The sequence below is a fragment of the Aquarana catesbeiana genome, linkage group LG10, assembly GCF_042186555.1.
Source record: "Aquarana catesbeiana isolate 2022-GZ linkage group LG10, ASM4218655v1, whole genome shotgun sequence".
Lineage (NCBI taxonomy): Eukaryota > Metazoa > Chordata > Amphibia > Anura > Ranidae > Aquarana > Aquarana catesbeiana.
The window spans coordinates 166,318,618-166,341,926 of record NC_133333.1 but is presented as its reverse complement, the minus strand read 5'-3'; the positions used below and the strand labels follow the sequence as shown (position 1 = coordinate 166,341,926).

The following is a 23,309-nucleotide window of genomic DNA, read 5'->3' as shown; positions in this document are numbered from 1 at the left end:
TGAGCGTCTGGAAGCGCTGGGAACCACCGGCGTCCCTGGACCCATCAGCTGCCTCTTCACCAGCGAGAAGATCGTCTTTATAGGCAGTAGGCAGTAGAAAAGGACTATGACAAGGTGGGGAACGAGGTGTACCGTACATGTAGGGGCTATCAGCGACACTCCGCTTGGGGTACAAAGATTTTCTAGTCCTTCCCTTCAACATTGTCTCTTTCAGCACAATGTTGTTGATAAATATTGCAGGCTGATTTTTTTTTTTTCTTTGACAGCCTTGAGCAGGGAACTGCTCTGCACTTCTTAGTACATGAATGGTGGAAATGTTGGATTAGGTGAGGGGGGGGGTCGGATCGAGATCGCGGTCTTTTAACAATTAATCGTGCAGCTCTATTTCAATGTTAGGGACAAGCTCCAGGGATGTAGCACCTGGGAAACTAAACATCACCCAGTCAGTACTGTATTTCTACGTTTGGCCATATTGTTCTCAATACATGTAAGGTAAAAGAAATTATAAATACGTGAAAATTAAAATAAAAGGCCATGATATGATCAGTAATGTATTCTTACTTTTGGCCCACTGTGTGTGTAGTACATATATAGGCACACACACATAATGAAAGCAGTTGCAGGCAGCGTTATGGTACAGGCTTTTAGGGGTTAAAACAGGCAGTGAGGGTGCATCATAAGGCCTCTCCTCATCGCCTGCCAAACATGAACAGCAATCCACCACAGATTGTTCTTCTGAGAGCAAAGTATGTGAAAATGAGCCCAAAGGTGTACTGGCAATTTAAGGAAGACTATACTGGGGATACATTTCATTAGCAGCTGAAATCACACACCAAATTCAGTATTATTCATCAAAAACAATAATCTTATCCGGTCTAGCAGCAAATCATTCATTTTCACTACTAATGAAAAGTACACGGATTATAAGACGCAGGTAGATGGCCTTCTGTTCGCTTTCTCTCTGCTATTTCCAAAATGACATGAACAATGTCTGCTATGGAAAGGGGATTTTCACTGTAGGGCAATTCGCTGTCATGGAAACGTCTCCGACAGGCCCACACATTCTCCATACCCAGGGAAGACACTGGAGACTTCAATTATTCGGAGGACTGTTTTGAACGGGTTACCCTGCTTTGTTCTTTGCCTAATCAAAGCAGATCTAAACGCAATCACTACAATCTACAATATAAACTTAAGCATGTTGGTGTTCTTTTATACATTTTTTTTTCCATCTTTTATCAAAGGAATATTGGTGATCCTGACATTAAAGTGGAGTTCCATCCAAAAGTGGAAGCTCCGCTTATCAGCCCCCCCCCTCCTTCCAGTGCCACAGGTGGCACCTTTGGGGGGGGGGGGGGGGGGGCAGGTACCTTTTTTCTTTGACAGGTACCCGTCCCCACTTCCGACACTTCCGAGAGATCTCGCTGCAGCAATATCACTCAGAAGTTTGGCCCCCTCCTCCCCCCAGTGCCGGGCCATTCAGAAAGCACAGCGCGCTTCGTGCATGCGCAGTAGGAACCGGCTGTAAAGCCGAAAGGTTTCACTGCCGGGCTCCCTTACTATAAATGGCGGTGGCAGCACCCAAGAGCCGATGGAAACATCAGCTGGGGTGCTGACATCGCTGGATTCCAGGACAGATAAGTGTCCTAATATCAAAAGTCAGCAGCTACAGTATGTATGTATGGGCGGAACTCCTCTTTAAGGTCCTTGTTCATACATTTCCTATTATCAGATGACAACGGTCTCCAAATTGTGCTTCTGTGTTGTGTCACCCTATCGCATGTGACCTTTATTGGTGAACATGTGAATGTATAGGTGGAAGGAAACCCACACGAACATGGAGAACATGCAAACACCATGCATATGGTGTCCTAACAAGGATTCAAACTAGGGACCCTAGTCCTTCAAGAAGTGCCAACCCCTAAGCCCGAATAATCAATACCTCTTTTGTTTCCTTTTAGTGAGAAGCCATATGAGTTCCTGAGTAATACACAGAAGACAACAAGCAGTCATAATCTCAGTTATCAAGGGTCTGCCATCAATCGCAGAGTGCATTCTAACCATGGCCAACAACCTATACCAAATGACACCAACGGCAAGTATCATCTTGTTGCTTTAGTCTGTAAAAAGCTTTGTGCAATTTCTTCAACAATACTTTACTTATTAATACAATAAAGGAAGAACTGTCTAAGCAGTTCATAGCCTTTTTAAAAAAACAATACATGTTAATCTTACCTGCTATGGTTTTGCACAGAAAAGCCCCAATCCTCCTCTTCTCCTGTCCTCCCCCACCGCTCCTGGCTCCCCCCGCCCAGTTATGTATAAGACACACAGAGCGTGGCTCAGCCCCACCATCCACTCCCTCCTCACTGACTGTGATTGACAGCAGCGGGAGCAAATGTCTGAGCCAATGAGGAGAGGGAGAGCCAAGAGATCCTCTGCTCTTGTGCACATCGCTGGATAGAGATCGAGTTCAGGTAAGTATAGGGGGGGGGGGCTGCATACAGAAGATTTTTACCTTCATGCATAGAATGTATGAAGGTAAAAAGCCTTTAGACTCCATTTACATTACTGCATCGACTTTTGGTGCGATTTTGTTCCAACTTCACATTCTATAGATCAAAGTAGCATCAAAGGACACACCAAAGTAGTGCAGGCTGCGGCTTTATGTTGCACCAATTTGGGTGCCATTGAAATGAATGAGATGCAACTTGTCTTGCGACATTGATATCAAAAGTCGCATGACAAATCTGAATGGAGCCTTAGAACTACTTTGATTATTCTTGATGTTGGTTAACACAGTCTTTCGTTTAGACAATTTATAGGGTAATGCTATGATGATTTTGGGTCAATTTTATGTTACATTGTTTTTAAAAAGATTTTAAATATTTTAAACTGATGTTTTTTATTGTTTTTATTTTTTTTATTTTAATATATATCATTTTTTGTAATACATGATAATTCATTGCAAAAACACTATGGGCTAACTTAAAAGAGAGCCTTTAGGCTAACTCTGTCTGATTCAAATCTCAGGAAAATAGAGGGAAGGGGGGGGGGGGGGTATATATCATTAACTCATTTATTTGTAAACACTTCATCTTGAGCTGCTGTGCTCTGTAAACAACAAACTTTTTACAGCAGGAGGTAAGGAGGAATTGGAAAACACAAAAAGGAACCTAAAGCGCCACCTGCTGGTTGCACATGAACATTTATTTGCAATATGTTCTATTTATTTGACCAAATACAAAGAAAAATATTTTCTTCCTCACCAGAAAGAAATAAAAAAATATATAAATCACTATATAATATTATACATCCTAGAAAAAAATACATTAGCTTTGTCAATTGTATGTTTTCCAGCTGCCCTGGATTACATTAACCTCTACTGCCATATTCTAATAGCTTTTTATTAACTGCAGGTAACACATTGTCTATGTACGCCAAAGAGAACATTAGCATTGATGACCTTGAGGACAATTTAAGGAAATTAAAGGTTCAGGTAGATAGCCTGGCCTCTAGTCTAAATTTGGAAACCAAGTCGGACTATACAAACATGCCAGAATGGCCAAAGCATATCAGCAGTCCATCCTTTGGAGACTCCATTGATCGAGGTCAAGACCCTGCCTCAAGCTCTGAATGGTTTTTGAAGACAAACCACCTAGTTAAACCTCATGAAAGTTTTTCTGCAGTACATAGTTCAGGATTCCCAACATTTTCAAAGTCCTCTCAAAGCCGCCCAGTCAGCATGGTAGGCAGCCTGTTTTCAGAAATGGAATCTTCTTACATATCACCATCAGACATTGCATATGGAGAATCTGTTCCAGTGAAGCTTGGTGCTCCTCATGTAGTTGGTGTGAAGTCTCTTTTACCTCCAAGATTTCCTGTGCGTTCTCGATCCCCTGAGAGAACCAGAGTTTCGATAGTACGAGGAAGATCGCAGTCATTTGATCGTTCACACTCTTTTTCTCCTTCTTCCAAGAAATCTAGATATCTTAGATCACGTTCTCAATCCCCAAAACCTATCTGGAGGCCAAACTCTGCTAAAGCCAATGCGTGTGGCCAGCCACCACCAAGAATAAAATCCAACATTAAGACATCATCTTCCAACAGGCAATCACGCTTACGGTTTTACAGGCCAGGGTCTTTGGCAGCAAGGTCCTTTACTCCTCCAAGGAAAACCAAAAGCAGTCTTAGCTACTCCTGGAGTCCTTATAGCATCCCGTCATCTGTCATAACAGCACCCAGTGCAGAAGAGATCAGTGAAAGGTAAATTGCTTGAAGTAAAATTCAGTAATACATTTAGATGCGTTATTTTCATTATACAGACCTTGGCAGTGAAACTGTTAACATTTGTAGCATTTTGTTTTTTGTTTGCCAACTCTGATATTCTTTCACATTCACTTTCCACTTGTCTAGCAAAAAATTGTACTGTCAGTTGGGATTCCATCTTAAATTTTGGTAATAATCTCATACAGATTTTTTTTAATAATGCAAAAAAAAAATTCTGTAGCATTGCATATGTTTCTGAAAGGGGAGGGAGAGTAGTGAAGAAAAAAAAAATACTTACCCACCCATCCTTGCCTCCATATCAAAGGATGTAGTCATCTCTGCAATTTCACAGCCATGGCCAGAACCAGATGATTATTTACATTGTGTAGTGCCATGGGCCTTTTTTGTACTTGCACAGGGCCCAGCCATAGAGAATAATTTACATTCTCTGTCTCCATCTTATTACAGGCTCCTGGCATGGCTATTCCCTGTAACTGGGTCCCAGTACATGTACAACATCTAAGCATCAATGGGTTTGCAATTCCAAGGATGCAAAGGGATTGATTTACTAAAAACGGGAAAGTACATAATCTGTGCATGGTATCCAATCACCTTCTAACTTCAGCTTGTTCAATTAAGCTTTGACAAAAAAACCTGGGAGCTGATTGGTTTCTATGCGCAGCTGCACCACATTTTGCACTCTCTAGTTTTAGTAAATCAACCCCAAAGTGAGTTTAAAAAAAAAAAAAAAAAAAAAAAAAAAAAGAGTCTTTACTAGTAATGAGATGGGCATAAAGTAGCAATATCAATGCTGACAAAGCCACGCACCTCTATTGGACACATTCAAAGGAATTGATAAGATAAAGCAATATAGTATACACAGAAGGAATGCATTACGTAGACCCTGGGTTTCCAATCTGTAAAGGGCCAGTTTACTGTCCTTCAGACTTTATAGGGGACATACTGTGGTCAGTGGGAGTAAAAAATGCCTTGCCATCAGTGGGGGGAACAATTCTCCATCATTGGTATTAGTGGGAGGAACAATGCCCCATGGTTGGTGGCATTATGAGGAATAGTGCTCCAAGGGCTAGTTAAAGGAAAGCAAAGGGCTGAATCTGGCCTGCGGGACATAGTTTGGAGACCCCTGATATAAATGGTAAGTTTTCAAATTCCTGCGGACAAATAAAATTAGAAACCTAATCACAGACCGCAGGAATAAGTGAAAAACAATATAGCAAATCCTATATAAGTAGAGTATAATTCGTTGAGAAACTTTTAAAACTTAAACCAAAATGTTGTGTGCTATCTCAAAAATAGTGATATTTGGTACTTGGCAGTACCCTGATCAGAAGTCTGCAAAGCCAGGCCGTATAAACCGATGTCCTGGAGAATACAAAGTTTTTAAGGTACTAATTTTTGATTTTTGGTAGTTTTGTTTTTTTTTTTTTCCGCTAAAGTACACCTGTGTTTGTCACTGAGCATGCACGACTGACAGGTACATGACTTTTCGACCATGAACATTTAAGACTTTTAGAAATTATATATTGGAAAATGTATCTAAATTGAGATCTTCTGGGATCATCTTTTATTGTGTGCTGATATACAATGCCTTTGTGCTGTAATTTTCTGAAGTTGTTAAGCACAATACACAATTTTTTGGATAGGTTCTTGAAGACACTGGCTGGGAGAGACGTGGGGACTTCTGTAGTGGAGGCATCTCCCTATCAGCAAGAGCTGACCCGATTACGACTAGAGCGTCTTCGTGTGGAGGAGGAGTTACTGCTGGAGCTCAAAAGACAGCAAGAATTGGAGCGTACCCGAGGACCAAAGCCTAAATGGTAAGATTCCTTACCTGTCTTAGGGAGTTTCTCTGCTTAAAACGTTAAAAAAAGTATTTTTGTTATGAGGCAGGGGATGTCTCAATAAAAATAAACATGGTTGCCCCTACCTTACTTCTCTTCTGTGGTGTTGGGGGGGAGGGGGGATTTTGCTAAATAAGCAGATTGCACTAAGTCAAGTTGAATGTCTTGGAACCTTCTGTAGGATGATCTGCAAGTGAGATGGGCAGCATTCAAATGACACAGTGAGAGGTAAAAAAAAATCTAAAAACCAGCATGGTGTAGCTGGTGCAAGGACTAACTTGTTTATTTGTAACAGCCCTGTGCCCTGTGTGGGTGCACAATGGGACAAGCCCACTAAAAATTACACAATTTTTCCCTAAGTGAGCCATCCTTACCACTTTTGGGCAGGCCACCCTACTTGTCATGTTGGACCCTGCTGCCTGCAAGCCAGCAGGAATAACACAGTAGGAAGTAGGTACAAAATAGTTTTGCATGTTGCACTGTTGTACATAATGCTTTCACAGTTCACATTTTCTGCCAGAATGTAGAGTTTGCAATACCAGTTTGCACTAATGTATGCATGTACAGACACTAGTCTTGTGAGAGTTCCAGTCACATCACATAATAGTTAAGAGAGCTTCTGAAATGGTGTGCACATCCGGGTAAATGTCTTTATATGCAAATGATAGGTGAGTCCATAATTTCAGCAACAGAGGTGCAGCATGCATCTAAGATGGCACCGACATCTGGTAAGTGGTAAATAAATATTGCTGGTGTTCGTGGAGCACCAGTGCAAACTACTAGAGATGATGGAGGTTATTACTGGAACTTCTGTTGCACTTCCACTTTAAATAACATGACTGGAACTGTTCCTGTCTGCCTGGGAGATTTAAGTGTTCTCACCCACCTGCAGTATATGTGTTACAGCTCCTCCTGATACATTCTTCAAAATCCAGCCTAGAGAATGGAACCCCTTCATAATGTTCAATATGTCCAATAGGTGTGCAAACTCAGAAATTAATATTTAAATCTAACATTCAAATTCATTAAAAAAAAGAAATGGCGGATATGCTGTTTTGTACCCCTGGACTTGTTCATTTGGACACTTGTCTGATGAGTTGGGGATTATCGCTATTTCTGGGATAATTACTCCTTATTTGCTCTGCATTGTTATTGTATGCTGGTTATGATAATAAACTGACACCAGTAGACCAATGCATCCTAATGTACCATAAAGTGGAAATGCACCATTTTGGCAACACAACACACAACAACTCCCTATTATGCATTACGGTGTGCTGCAAAGGAGGTGCTTCTAGTTTCATAGTAGGTAAGATTGAATAAAGACAATAGTCCATCCAGTTCAACCTGTGTAGGTGTACGTATCTCAGTGTCGAAAATCATTTCCCATATCCCTGTATGTTGTGTTCACTAAAATGTTCTTTTACACTCCCTGAGACTGAAAAGTTTTTTTCCTATTCTGGGATCACCATTGAGGTATTTGTATATCACTATCATATCTCCTGTCAAGCGTCTCTTCTCCAGGGAGAAAAAAATGTAGTGCTTGTAGTCGTTCCTTGTAATTTGAAGTCCTGCAGTCCCCTTATTAATTTTGTTGCCCTTCTCTGGACTCCCTCCAGCACATCCTTCCTGAGGACTGGTGACCAGAACTGGATGGAATACTCCACATGTGGCCGAACCAGAGTTTTATAAAGTGGCAGGATTATAGTTTTATGCCCGGTAAATCCCTTTTATGCAAGCTAATAGTCCGCTGGCTTTGCTTGCTGCTGCTTGGCATTGCCTGCTATTGCTCAGTCTGTCATCTACCAGGACACCTAGAGGTTCTCCCCCTGATGAGTAGTTTGCGTTTATGTTTTAGCCCCCAAGTGCATGACTTTACATTTTTGAACATTAAACCTCATTTGCCATGTAGTTGCCCATCCCATTATTTTATTCAGGTCTTCCTGCTTTGGGATGCCATTCAAAATAAATGGCAATGCATGTAACATGTGTTACTGCAACTCAGAAATGTAAATGGGCCCTAAAATCTTTGCTGTACAAACGGCCTGATTTTGCAAAGTACTGCTTTGTAAATTGAAGCTCATAGCACCAAAAATGTACAAAGAATGCAGAAATATTCTGATAAGAAATGACATAATTTCCATCTGTCCTGCAGGTATGAGATGAAAGGCTCACAGTTCCATTATGAAGCTCGCAAGAATAATGAATTGCTGAAGAGCAGCAAGGATTACCAGTCAATCTTTAATTACCGAGAGGATCTTTCTGCTGCCTCGAGAGATTTTCAGGAGCACCTAAAGATTACACACTTAGAGCCTGTGTAAATGGAGAAACAATGTAGCTTCTCTTTACTGTAACAGTGTGGAATGCTGTTGGATAGTCAAAAAGAAATTGTACAAATAATAAAAAAAAATTGGTGTGCTAAATACAAGTCTCAAGGACTGTAATACAGTATCTGATGATATCTGGGGTGTAGATTGCAGAGAGTTGAGATTGGTGTGTGTAAAGATGATCTCAGGGTTGTTGAGTGTAGGCTGTGTGTCTGGTTGCAGTAATCCATGGCATTGGTCTACTACAAATCACTCGCTTACATAGAATGTTTTCTCAAGCTACTACTGGGTCAGAATCTCTGGTTCAAAAACTGGATCTCAGCAAAGATCTCTTTTACTGCAGTTACTCAGGAGCACAGCTATTTCTAGATAAGTGACTGCTGTTGTCGCAGGGAAAATTTGTCCCATATCCATCCTTACTGGACTCCAAAGTGGGTGTATCATGCCCACAAATGACCATTTCCAGGTGAAGATCTATCCAATAGGCCTCCAGGTTGGATCCTGTGACAGATGAATTTCTTGGGTGGTTAAGCTGCAGTTTATTCATAGCCACCTCACTGTGGATGAACGTCTTCTACATCATCCACATGAATGTGTCTGATATCAGTAGGGCTTATTCAAGAGATACAGGGAAGTGAAAGCATTTTTTTTTTTGTGCATGAAACATAACATCTGAATGCTTATGTTGACAATGCTATCATATTGGGTGTTGTGTGGGTTATAATCTGTGGTTTATTTTTGCAATCTGTGTCCCACTGAGGAGATTTAGGTTCACTTCCTGCCCCATTGTCAAAACAGGAAGTAAAAGAAAATCCCCTCAAATTAAGGGAATCTGTTTGGGACCCCCAGGTCACCAGAACTAGTGTCTCCAATTGGAAGGTTTCCCCTCTAGTACTTTTCTGGGGAAAACCCAAACTTTGAGATTTTCTTTTACTTTCACTCTCAATTATAATGGTAAACAGTACAAATAGAGAGGGTGAATCTCCTTATTGGGGGCACAAACAGCAATAAAAACTGACAGGTGTTCTAACAAAAAAAGTTTTGCCTTTAGTTATATTTTAAGGATGCCAATATAAACTGTAATTGTGACCATTTCCAGGATGCAGAAAACTGCATCATAGATTTCTACACACTAAATCAATGAACGTAGATCCCTTTATTTCATGTATAATTTATGTGCTTTATCACTTTACTTACAGAAAATTATTAGTATGATTTGTGAGTGTCCTAATATATAATAATGTACTAAAAATAAACTAACTTAAAATCATAGATGCCTTCTTCTGTAATGTTTGAAATATAATGATAGGAAAGTCTGTAGATAAAGGAGTATGTATAGCCAAAATTAAGGGAAATTGATTTTACAAACATTTTATAGCAATATTAAGCCCAAAACCAAACATATAATTTATTGCAGCTTATCAATCAGATGTGGAAAGTGTAAAGTGATTATTCCTGCGCTATCATGTATAGAGAGACAGAGTAAATGGAAAAGCTGCCTACACCGAATAGGGTACAACCAAACCCAAAAGATCAGAAAGATGCAATGGAGGGGGTGGTGCTGCGCTAATCCAGCAACAAAGCAATGTTAAATACTGAAATTCAAATGATCCCAGAGGGATAGGAGGCATACCACTAGCGTAAATAATATAGAAAGATGTAGTGTGACATCATATCTATACTATACAATAGAGATAGAGGGTTGGTGCTGCACACATACAACAGAAGGACAACACGTTGCTAGAGGTAGCAGTACACAATGGATAGAAGTAAGTAGGACTCTAAAACAACAGATAAAACAATCTCGGGGCTAGTTGAAAATCACTGAATATAGATAAATAGGAGGTAATAGTATAGCATAATCTATGCAATGTATATATAAATGATAAAGTGCACTGGTGCAAACATAAAACCAAAAGAGGTTAGTGGAAATGTGCTAACTATAAATGTGCCACAATACATTCACCTGATGAAGTCACGTGTTGTGTGAGGTCATGCGTAGGGACGGGACAGGCACTCGATATTGACATAGGCTTACGAGCTCGTTGGAGACAAATGCTTCTTTACTCTGCTGTTTATGCGAGTACCCCTTTGCTGTTTAAATAAAACCTATTGGTATTTTAAAACGATATTACACTATCTGGTACCTCCTTTGCTTCTCTTACTCCCCCTATACCCATTGAGGGACGAGGGTCCCTGAAGAACACACTCTGACCCAGGACTATAAGAAGAGGCAGTCATTACCAGTACCTACTCTATGCCGTTACCTCATTACTGTAAGGTAAGGGGCCACTGTTTACTAGTGTGTGATCCTTTGCACAAAGAGAAGACACCACCCCTCCTTCACTCAAGCTCTCCACATTAATACCTGCACATTGGAATGTTTCACTATTGCTTTGCAGCATTTGCACAGCAAGGAATGATTTGAACTTTCTTGGTATATATATTTTTCAGCAGGCACGTTTGCATTGCAGTCTATGTGCTGTGTGCCGTGGTGTATCATTTATTTATTTATTTTTGCACATTGGCACATGAATGTCTATTTATTGCAGAGTTTTGCACATTTGATTGGATTACACAGTTTTTGTATTGTGGCACATTTATAGTTAGCACATTTCCACTAGCCTCTTTTGGTTTTATGTTTGCACCAGTGCACTTTATCATTCATATATACATTGCATAGCTTATGCTATACTATTACCTCCTATTTATCTATACTCAGTGATTTGCAACTAACCCCGAGATTGTTTTATCTGTTTTAGAGTCCCACTTACTTCTATCCATTGTGTACTGCTACCTCTAGCAACGTGTTGTCCTTCTGTTGTATGTGCGCAGCACCAACCCTCTATCTCTATTGTATAGTATAGATATGATGTCACACTATATCTTTCCATATTATTTATGCTAGTGGTATGCCTCCTATCCCTCTGGGATCGTTTGAATTTCAGTGTTTAACATTGCTTTGTTGCTGGATTAGAGCAGCACCACCCCCTCCATTGAATCATTAGATGTGGTGGCTATATTAGTTTTCTTTTCTTTTTTTTTTTATATGCTTTTTCCCTTATTTCACTTTGTGGTCTGGCCAGTAACACACCACCTGTATTAGAGTGCCCCACACTAAATGAATGAGAACAGGGGCATCTTTGGACAGCAGCATTGTCAGTCTGGGAGGAGGGGAGTGTTGTGTACTAGCAGATTTAGATGCACTAAAATACTAAATCCAAACTCCAGCTAATAATTTATAAGCAGTTTCAGAAAAAATGTTTTCTTTTTTCCTAATTGGGATAAAGGTATTGCATGAATAAATAAAAGCTGATCATCATAAGCACCCCTGTCAGTATCAACTGCTACATCTGACGTCGTGGCTGGATCACCAAGTGAAAATAAACTAAAGAAAGTCTGAAAAGAGAAAACGAATACAGCCATTACATCTAAGAATTGGTAAGCTGCAATGTGATAAATGTTTGCCTTTGGGTTTAATACTGCTTTAAGACAATTGTGGTCAACTTATAGTACATGGTATAGGACCTCAAATGTGGCCCGGACAGCTGTAAAAACCACATGCACATAATGTTTAGTATGAGAGAGAAGATTATCAGAGACTTAGAAGAGGAATAAAACATACAAGATGAAATAATCAGAAACTGCAGACCTACAACAAGAATAAAGTAGAAATATTTAGTGCTGCTGCCCAATCAGTCCAGCATCAATAAAGCTCACGGGTACCCGATCTGCAGTCTCACAGCTGTAGTATATATCCATAAAAGTGATCCGCCATTGCTGCTCTTAAAATCTTGTTCATTGTAGAAACCACAGTGTACAGGTCAGAAATACAGTGAATGACGCATTTCAGCCAACACAGCCTTAGTCATAAGTTATGACTAAAGCCAAGTAGGCTGAAGCGTGTCAATTTGCTCTATTTTTGACCTGTACACTGTGGCTTCTACAATAGACAAAATTTAAAGAGCAGCAATGATGGTGTGGGTCACTTTTTTGGATATACAATAGGAGTAGTTGAAGACTGAAGACATTTTTTAGGAGAGTCAGTTAGAGACTGGGGACAGGCTATGCAAGACTGCTAGAGATCACTGTCACTACAGCCTCATGCATGCTCCTATTATTGACTGCCAGAGTCTGCAAAGTACCAAAAGGTTGGGCACCAGGGCTTCAGGACATCTACTCTTGAAATTTCCCCTGCCAAGTTCCACAGACTGCTGGCAGGGTTACTATATGTTAGGGAGCGTGGATGAGCATGCCCACTGAGTTACTCTCTAAGCTGGGACATGACGTTTCACTTTATTAGTGGCTATAAATGGTTATCTGGTCCCTAAGTTGCTGGCCCCCGACATTAGTTGCAGGGAGCCCCTCTATCCATTGATGGCAGCAGTCTGGTATGAAGTCAGAATTATTGTCAAACTTTGTTGCATGACAGCCAGAAAAATGGCCGACCTCAGCGATGGGGAAACCTGGATCCCAGCTGATTGACCAAACTGTGCATTAATCTTTGATCAGCAGCTACAGGAAACGTTTGGTGGATGTTCCGGTGGTTAAAGGAGGCTCTTTCCAGTTATTAAATACAAAGGCTCATATACGGGACCTTTTCCAGCTTGGACTGTGAATGTTTAAACAACTAGTTCAGCTTTAAAGTACTCTTCCTCTTCAGTTAGGGAATGTTAAACACAGCTTACATGATGAGTGAGAATGCATTATTCTGTTGCCCAAAGCCCAAAAATCTTTCATTCTTCTAGTGAAGTAAAGCTTGCCATACATGCCTCCAATTTTGCTAAACAGAGTGGATCTGTTGATTTTCTTTCATTTAAATCAGGGGTGTCAAACTCTATTGCATCGCAAATCACGTCAGTATTATGGTTGCCCTCCCTCAAAGGCCTGGTTGTGTCTGTGTAGCAGATGATGCAGGTCTGCAAACAAGGGTCACACACTGCTAATATTTTCCACCCAAAAACTTTATTGGAGACCGCTTAGACAGAACATGGTTCTGACATACAGTATTGTTTTGTCTAAGCAGTCTCCAATAAAGTTTCTTGTGGTGGAATCTGTGGATGGTACCAGCGGTGTGCGACCCGCCTTTTCAACTGGCATAGAATTGTACTATTCTCATAATAATCACATGCAGGTGTCAAGAGTCGTCCCTCCATCAGAAGTTCAAGAGTCCCCCACCCTCTCTTACATCGCAGTGCACCCCCCTTACCTTGTGCTGCTGCTGCCGGGAAGAAGCTAGGACGCAGAAAGTGCAGGGTCTGGAGAAGGACCAGAGGAGGGCTGGAGTCTGCTGAATCCTGAGACCATTGGAGGCGGTGACGAAGGGGCGCCGCAACTGCACAGAGAGGTGCAAGATCTGTAGGAGGAGTTCTGTCCTCCTCGTTAATGCCGACTGCTGAGACAAGGGGTGGGGGGCAGAGATGAGGTGGGCGCTGCAGCTGCAGGAGAGGTGCGAGGGCCACATTAAATGGCCTAGTGGGCCTTGAGGTTTAGACCGTGGGCTGAATGATAGAAATTGAAAAGTGCATGACTATGAAAAGTCTATTGTTCAGTATGGACAGTAAAAGATAATCGACTCCTAACCTCATCCGCATACATCCTGGTCAGAAGATGCCATGGGAAAAGTCAATTGACTGAGGTGTAGTATACTTTCCAGACAGTCACCAGATTTGATTTGTGTGTGGGCCTGCATGTCTGTTGGCCTACTGGAAGACCAAGACATAAGCTGGTGATTGTAACATTTCCTAGCATTTCCTAGCATGTTGTACATATTGCTAGCCATTCAGAAAATACAACACAGATAGACAATACAGTTTTGAGCAGACATATTTATTTTTGTGTTTGCCAATTATACTGCAGTACAGTTACAAAGCTGCACTACAGCACTATTACTTACAACGTACAAAACAGTGACAGGTCCTCATTATAACTTAGCAATGCTAAACCAAGAAGTAAGATTTCAACACTTTTCTAGATGCATTGTTATAGAACGGTGAAAAGCATTTCACACATCTAAAATTCATTATGGGAAATTAATAATACTGACACCCTTGGCCTAAAGTTGCTGTCAAGACAAATAATTCTAATATACATAGCACCAATTTTTTTTTAAAGTGTTGCTCATGTTTAAAGAAAATCTATCACAAAGCACAACATCTGTGTGAGAATCCTCAGATCCAGGATGACTCCTGAGCAGAATGCTGGCTCAAGTGATATCCATCATTGTGAAGGTAAAATGTATGTAAAGTCAGATTTTTATTATTTATTTTTTTTTAAATGGCTTGACCCCTGTCAAGTTTTTATTTTTGTCCATGTCTCCATCTCTGTTGGTCCTGGTGACCATTTTCTCTGATACATAAAGTGATGGGAAATCCAACATTTGTGAGTTATTGGAGGAACAGGAGGTGAGGGCAAGTCTTCCATTGGGTAAGTGGGGATATCCCCACCCTTTGGAGAGATCTCCTCTTACATCCTGCTGTGTCTCTGGGGCAGGAAAATCTACTCAATCCCTAATTTATCAAAAAACTATGACTTTACATGCCCTTTAAAAAGGTTCAGTTTCACTGCCCTAGAACTAGTATAAGGCCCCTTTCACACTGGGGCGGTTTGCAGGCGTTATTGCGCTAAAAATACAGCCTGCAAACCGCCCCAAAACAGCCTCCGCTGTTTGTTCAGTGTGAAAGCCCGAGGGCTTTCACATTGAAGTGGTGCGCTGGCAGGAGAAGAAAAAAATCTCCTGTCAGCCGCATCTTTGGAGCGGTGAAGGAGCGGTGTATTCACCGCTCCTGCACATTGAAATCAATGGGACAGCGCGGCAATACCGCGGCTATAGCCGCGCTATACGAGTGGTTTTAACCCTTTTTCGGCCGCCAGCGGGGGGTAGCGCTGTTTTACCGCCGACGCCCCCTACCGCCCCAGTGTGAAAGGGGCCTAAGTAAGTCAGAAGGTGCAAAGGAAAATAGGAAGTGAGGAGAATTTTCCCCAACATAGATACAGGCGTTCCGTCAGATTAGGCGACCCGTCAGAATTGGTAACGGAAGTGACGTTCCGTCGCCACCTTCTTGCTACACCCCGCACTCCTCCACACTAACGATGCACGGAGAAGGGGGCAAGTGGACATCTTGTTAAAAATACCTATAAAATGCAAAACTCCGGTTTGTGTAACAGGAAATGGAGCATATATGGTGAAATACAGTATTTGGAAATCTATCGGACTGTTTACATGTTGAATTATAAAAGTAGAGGTGTTCTGTCACATTAGCAAACCTGTGAGATCAGCAGATTTGCCGCTGCTTTTAAAATTCAACATCTAAACAATCCGTTGGATTTCTAAATACTGTATTTCACCTTATAAGCTCAGTTTACTGTTAAAAATAACTGTGAAATGCAAAACTCCGGTGGGTGTAACAAGATGTCCGCTTGCCCCCTTCTCAGTGTATCATTAGTGTGGAGGAGTGCAGGGTGTAGCAAGATGGCGGCAACAGAACGTCACTTCCTTTACCAATTCTGACAGGTCGCCTAATCTGACGGAACACAAGCAGCAATTGAAGCTGAACTCCTCTCAGATATAACAGACATATATTCATGCAACTCTGTGTTCATTAATACATGCTGTCTGGGCTAATTTTGACATTTCTCACATACCTGTACATGGAAATATCAGTTTTTGTTTTCTAGAAAATTACATAGAACTCCCAAACATTATATATTTTCTAAAAGCAGAGGCCCTGGAGAATAAAATGGTGGTTGTTGCACTTTTTTATGTCACATAATATTTGTGCAGCTGTTTAATAAATACAGATTTTCAAGAAAAAATACACTTAAATGAATTTTAGTGCACACAAATAATTACCCAACTCTTTGGTAAAACTTAAGCGATGATGTTGCACAGAGTAAAAAGATACCAAACATGTCAAGATTTAAAACTTTGCACGCCCATGAAATGGCGGCAAACTATGGTACCTGACAATTCTCCATAGGCAATATTTTAAAAGCCTTTAAGGGTTACCAGCTTAGAGTTCAACGTGACCTCTGGTGTGGAATTATTGCTCTCACTCGTAGTGGTATCTCACATACAGTTGTGCTCATAAGTTTACATACCCTGGCAGAATTGATGATTTCTTGGCCATTTTATAGAGAATATGAATGATAACACAAGACACAAGGCCGAAGCCCTTTATTATTAATCAACTGTGTTTACTCTTTTTAAATCATAATGACAACAAAAACTACCCAAATGACCCTGATCCAAAGTTTACATACCCTGGTGATTTTGGCCTGATAACATGCACACAAGTTGACACAATGGGGTTTGAATGTCTATTAAAGGTAACCATCCTCACCTGTGATCTGGTTGCTTGTGATTAGTGTGTATAAAAGGTCAATGAGTTTCTGGACTCCTGACAGACCCTTGCATCTTTCATCCAGTGCTGCACTGACGTTTCTGGATTCTGAGTCATGGGGAAAGCAAAAGAATTGTCAAAGGATCTGTAAGAAAAAGTAGTTGAACTCTAATCAAGAAGCGGAAAATGAGGGATTCTGTTGAAACCAAACCACGGTCCGGTAGACCAACTAAAATTTCAGCCACAACTGTCAGGAAAATTGTTTGGGATGCAAAGAAAAACTCACAAATAACTTCAGGTAAAATACAGGACTTTCTGAAAACATGTGGTGTGGCTGCTTCAAGATGCACAATGAGGAGGCACTTGAAGAAAGATGGGCTGCATGGTCGAGTCGCCAGAAGAAAGCCATTACTGCGCAAATGCCACAAAGTATCCCACTTACAATATGCCAAACAGCACAGAGACAAGTCTCAAACCTTCTGGCACAAAGTCATTTGGAGTGATGAGACCAAAACTGAGCTTTTTGGCCACAACCATAAACACTACATTTGGAGAGGAGTCAACAAGGCCTATGATGATAGGTACGAAGGTGGATCGCTGATGTTTTGGGGATGTGTGAGCTACAAAGGCACAGAAAATTTGTTCAAAATTGATGGCAAGATGAATGCAGTATGTTGTAAAAAAATACTGGAGGAACATTTGCATTCATCAGCCAGGAAGCTGCACATGGGACGTACTTGGACATTCCAACATGACAATGATCCAAAACACAAGACCAAGTCGACCTGTCATTGACTACAACAGAATAAATTGAAGGTTCTGGATTGGCTATCTCAGTCTCCTGACCTCAATATCATTGAGCCACTCTGGGGAGATCTCAAACATGAAGTTCATGCAAGACAGCCCAAGAATTTACAGGAACTGGAGGCTTTTTGCCAAGAGGAATGGTCAGCTTTACCATCTGAGAAGATAAAGAGCCTTGTCCACAAATACCACAAAAGACTTCAAGCTGTCATTGATGTTAAAGGGGGCAATACACGGTATTAAGAACTGGGGTATGTAAACTTTTGATCAGGGTCATTTGGGTAGTTTCTGTTGCCATTATGATTTAAAAAGAGTAAACACAATGGATTGACAATAAATGGCTTCAGCCAAACACTAACCATGAGTGAAAGAAAAGTTTTTATTTTATCATTCATATTCTCTGAAAAATGGCCAATAAATCATAAATTCTGCCAGGGTATGTAAACTTATTGGCACTCATTTTTCTTATTCAACTTTATTACTATCGCAAAGGATGAACAACACCCCTTGTGATATGTTGGGCAGTGACAGGTACTATTTGGGAGAGCAGCGGTCTGCTCTCCCAAACAGTACCTGTCTTATCAGGCAGCTGTATAGACGCAAGCTGTTTGCAGGATGAAAAATTTGACAGTTTTTGGAGTTTTTTTCCAAACTGCAACCAATCAGATTTCACCATTATCCTGCTATAATAACTTGATCCTGACGCTGTGTGGGTGTGTGTGTGTGTATATATATATATATATATATATATATATATATGTGTATAGAACAGCAAGTGGTTACATGTATTTTTCAAATGCAACTAGTGTAAGTACCTGAATTTGACCTGGTATTAGCCTCTTGCAGTCCCTGTACAGCAGAGCTCAGACTGCGAAAGGAGAGGCAGCATAAGGAGCTGGTCAGCTGTACTGCAGTACAAGGGATATTCTAAAAGGAGGAGAGAGTAATATACCAGAGATGGGCTCACCAGTCTGCTGCTCTCTCTGGGGAAGGACAAGACTTGTAAGTGTCACCTAACTATAAGAGGGAACAATTAAGTCTTCGGCCTTCCAGCCAAAGCTGTGCAATGTTGCAGAGCTGTGAAAATCTCAGGAATTGTATGGACGGAATTACAAATCCTTTGGCAGGTAAAACAGCTGCATTATATGTAGTCTGACAGTGCTATCTGGATGGGAGTGGGTGACTGTAGTCTCTCAACAGATATAATCCAAGCCAATGATAAAGGCTAAAAGGTACCATTTTTGTAAAAGATTGTCTCCTTATTCGCTGATATTTACATAAAAAAAATAACATTAATCGTGGTTGTTTGCTGAAGAAGCACAGTGTTATCAGCCATATTTGACCCATGTTTTATTCCCCTCTTAAAAATCTTCACTCAGTCTAATGCCCCATACACACGGTCGGATTTTCCGACGGAAAATGTGTCATAGGACCTTGTTGTCGGAAATTCCGACCATGTGTGGGCTCCATCACACATTTTCCATCGGAATTTCCAACACACAAAGTTTGAGAGCAGGCTATAAAATTTTCCGACAACCAAATCCGTTGTTGGAATTTCCGATCGTGTGTACACAAATCCGACGCACAAAGTGCCACGCATGCTCAGAATAAATAAAGAGATGAAAGCTATTGGCTACTGCCCCGTTTATAGTCCCGACGTACGTGTTTTACGTCATCGCGTTCAGAATGATCAGATTTTCTGACAACTTTGTGTGACCGTGTGTATGCAAGACAAGTTTGAGCCAACATCCGTCAGAAAAAATCCTAGGATTTTGTTGTCGGAATGTCCGATCAATGTCCGACCGTGTGTACGGGGCATTACACGTTCCCTTTTCTGGTTGTTGTATGAAGATTAAATGATTGTGTTAGAAACAAAGTGTTTTCAAAGTGGTTATGAATAAAAAGCACAGGTTTAGGGTGGTCACATGATATATCATTGACCGGTGGGATGCAAGTCAATCATTTTATCTATAGACTTGACAAAGCGCATGCGTGCAAAAATCGCTTTGTCATGGCAACAGACCCTATTTGCGTTCCATGCTGGTCACATCGGCAACAATTGGCTTCTCCGCTTCCGTTTCGAGGTCGCGGTTACGGCACTGGGGAGAGTCAATGGACTCCGGCTCGGCTCCTGAGCGTTTGGGACTTGCTCACAGCGGTGTATTGCCACATGCCACACTGCACCATCCTGTCCTCCAGCCCAACGGACCCAGTGGACATTAGCCCTTCTGCAGGGTATCGTATAACCCATCATGGGTTTAATTTTACTTTGTGTACAATTTTGTACTGTGTACAATAAACTTTGCCTTTTAGCCTTTATCATTGGCTTGGGTTATATATGAGAGACTACAGTCAGCCACTCCCATCCAGATAGTGCTGTCATCCTATCTGTTTATGGTTACTGTATGTACTATTGACGGCGCATCAGATTGACTCTTGGTCAGTGCAGTTCTCCATAGGATCAAGCGCTTGGGACACATTGGGGTTGATTTAGTAAAGGCAAATAGACTGTACACTTTGCAAAGTGTAGTTGCACTCTGCAAGAGCAGTTGCTCCAGAGCTTAGTAAATGAGGGAGAGCTCTGCTGACTTCCATCATCCAATCATGTGTAAGCAAAAATTCTATTTTTTTTTTCTTGCATGTGATTGGGTATTCTTTTCAAATTGAAGCCTCACCTCCTTTACTAAGCTCTGGAGCACTTGCCCTTGTAGAGTGCAACTGCACTATTTGCCTTTAGTAAATCAACCCCACTGTGTTATTATATGTAGCCTGTGTATGTTTGCCTAGAGTTTAGCTTCAAAACAGTAATTCTAACCTCTCTTCACCAAAATTATTAAAGTTTGGACAGAGCTTCACTAGCTCCAGCATGTAGGAATTTTTTTTAGGAACTTTAAAGCGTGTTCATATATCTTCTAACACCTATAAAACTACTGGATAAATAAGCCCACAAATTTTAAAATTCCTCCCAAAATGTGCCAATTTTCAGCCAACACCACACCACTTCGCTTAACCTTCTCTATATGGGTCAAATGTCACAGCTGTCTCCAAAAGAGGCGCTGTAGGTAGGTATTTGTTCTAATAACAAGAACATGTATGTAATGACCAATAGCAAACCCTTAATTCATTTTAAAAAGTGGCAGAAATGATTGTGAATGTTACAGATTCTTTACTTGCTCCTACAAACTATAAAGAGCAAATACATATAAATGAATGCTGCCTTGTGTTTTTTAAAGCTCTGTGTTGTGTTAATGATGGTTATTTCTAAACATCTGAGGCCAAGGAAGACTAAAGCTCGTGATGAGTCTTCTTTCACTACTTACATGATAAACTTCAAGTTTTCTTGAAACATGGAGGTCAATTAAATACACAACAAGCAATAATCAAAGTACACTAATCCATAGCGACCAACCAGAAACAGCTTTTGTTAACAAGATCCACTGCAAGCTGCTAGAAGATGAAAACTGATTGGATCCCATGGGTTACTACACCACTGCACTTTGCCCTCATTGTATAATACCTTACTCCTACCTCATCCAGACAATTCAGTGTTGCATCTGGGTTTTGTAAATGCCTCAATGACCCAGAAAAACTTTTATGAATCCACTTAAACTTGATTCTCCAGGAGCCCCCTCTGTAGGTGGATACCACTGATCAGAAGTGGTCATCACTCTCCACTGCAAAGCCAACTGGTCTGTTGTTCACCACTATTAACATCAATCTGGAATGCTTCAGAATCCTGCAAGAACCCAGTGATGAACACTTGTGACAGCCAATGGGCACTGCCCACGTCACCAGGAAGAAACATGGACACTGCAGACATGACCCTCCCACACCAAAGAACAGTAAAACAAAGATCTGGGACTAGGCCTGTTATGTGACCATGCTTTTGGTAAGTAACTGTCATCTGATCCCCAGGAGCCTCTTTGGTTGGAGGTGACCAATGGACTGGAAGGTGTCTTCGCTCTCCACTGCTAAGTCAGCTGGTCTACTGTCCACCATTCATCATAACATCAAGTTGGAATGCTTCTGAATTCTGCGAGGCCCTGGTGACGGACACTTGTGGCAGCCAATGAGCAGCTCCCATGTCATCAGGAAGAAACATGGGCACTGCAGACTGGACCTTCCCACACTACAGAGCATAAAAAAGAAGACCTGGGACCCGTCCTGTTATGTGACCAGAGGTTTTGGTTCGTATTTAGGGCTTTTAGGTAGATTTTTTTTAAAGAATACAATATAAACAGTGGGGAGGAGAGAGAGTGGAAGAGGTTTCATGTTCTTCCCCTGGAGATGAGCTTTCATATAATACTTCAAGTTTTCTAATAAGAAACATCAAGGTCAATTAATTAAGCCAAAAGCAATGATCACACTGCACTAACTTATAGCAACCAATCACAAACAACTGTTGTTAATTAGATCCACCTTGAGCTGCTGGACGCTGGCTTTTGATTGGATGCCACAGGTTACTACATCACTGCACTTTTCACTCATTAAATAAACTTAAAATGATAACATATGAATCCTGTGAAGTTGTTCCTGCACATTCTGCAAGCACAGTCTTTTCTTCCAACCTTGTTAGCAATTCCCTGTACAGAGGAGATACCATTTTCGTAACAGATTGTCTCCTTTTTTTGCTGATATTTACATAAAAAAATAACATTAATCATGGTTGTTTGTTGAAGAAGCAGTGTTATCAGCCATATTTGACCCATTTTCAAGAGCTCAGTCCTGTTTTATTCCCCTCTTAATCTTCACTCAATCTAACACGTACCCTTTCCTGGTTGTTGTATGAAGATTAAATGATTGTGTTAGAAACAGTTTTCAAAGTGGTTATGAATAAAAAGCACAGGTTTAAGGTGGTCACATGATATATCATTGACCGGTGGGATGCAAGTCAAATCATCCCATGTAGAGAAAAATGCTTAAGCTCATCCACTCCGGTTTGTAAACATACAATAGGCTTTCTTCTGATTCAGCGGTTTCCATGCTCATTGGGCCACAGGTTTTTTTCCATTAAGCGGAGTCTGAAGACTTGAATAACTGTTTGCAGCCGTTCCTAGGGAGACAGAAATATATACTGCATTTTATAGTTGTTTTAGGCTGAATTTATACCCGATATAAAAATGCATTGGACATTTGTGCTTTTTTAACCAACTCAATACCAGCATGTTAAACCTTTTTTGTTTCCAGGCCATATTTCAGTTTTCAGTGCTGAGTTAGTTTGACTGACAATTAGTCATGCTATAGTGTACCTAAATACATTTTATATATATATATATATATATATATATATATATATATATATATATATATATATATATATATATATATATTGTACCTAAATACATTTTATATATATATATATATATATATATATAGTGTACCTAAATACATTTTATATATATATATAGTGTACCTAAATACATTTTATATATATATAGTGTACCTAAATACATTTTATATATATATAGTGTACCTAAATACATTTTATATAATCTATTAAACAGACAGAGCTTTCTTTTAGCAGCATTTAATAGCCACTATTGTTATTTATATTTTATAAATAAAAGAAGACCAACAATTTGGGATTACTTAAAGAATTTGTTACCCTAAAAAAAAAGAAAGAAAAATTGATAATGTTCCTTTAAAGCATGAATAACAGCACAGTGCTTGTGCTGTGTAATTTGGCTCATTCCATCATCTAAAAT

The 23,309-nt window shown here is 40.5% G+C and overlaps 2 protein-coding genes across 3 annotated transcripts in view; one reads left to right on the top strand and one right to left on the bottom strand.

Moving 5' to 3' along the window:
* LOC141111005 (uncharacterized) overlaps window positions 1-9,253 on the top strand; it is an 87,791-nt gene extending 78,538 nt beyond the window's left edge. The window contains exons 3-6 of the mRNA XM_073602891.1: window positions 1,962-2,095; window positions 3,420-4,266; window positions 5,934-6,107; window positions 8,287-9,253. Of these exons, the coding sequence (XP_073458992.1) occupies window positions 3,434-4,266; window positions 5,934-6,107; window positions 8,287-8,452 (1,173 nt within the window). The 5' untranslated portion in view covers window positions 1,962-2,095; window positions 3,420-3,433 and the 3' untranslated portion in view covers window positions 8,453-9,253. The remainder of the gene's footprint in view (window positions 1-1,961; window positions 2,096-3,419; window positions 4,267-5,933; window positions 6,108-8,286) is intronic.
* Window positions 9,254-14,268: 5,015 nt separating this feature from the next.
* The window catches only part of VWA1 (von Willebrand factor A domain containing 1), a 212,419-nt gene continuing 203,378 nt past the window's right edge, over window positions 14,269-23,309 (bottom strand). For both annotated transcript variants that reach the window (XM_073602888.1, XM_073602889.1), the window contains one exon: window positions 14,269-22,657. In XM_073602888.1, coding sequence (XP_073458989.1) covers window positions 22,590-22,657 — 68 coding nt within the window. In that variant the 3' untranslated portion in view covers window positions 14,269-22,589. The remainder of the gene's footprint in view (window positions 22,658-23,309) is intronic.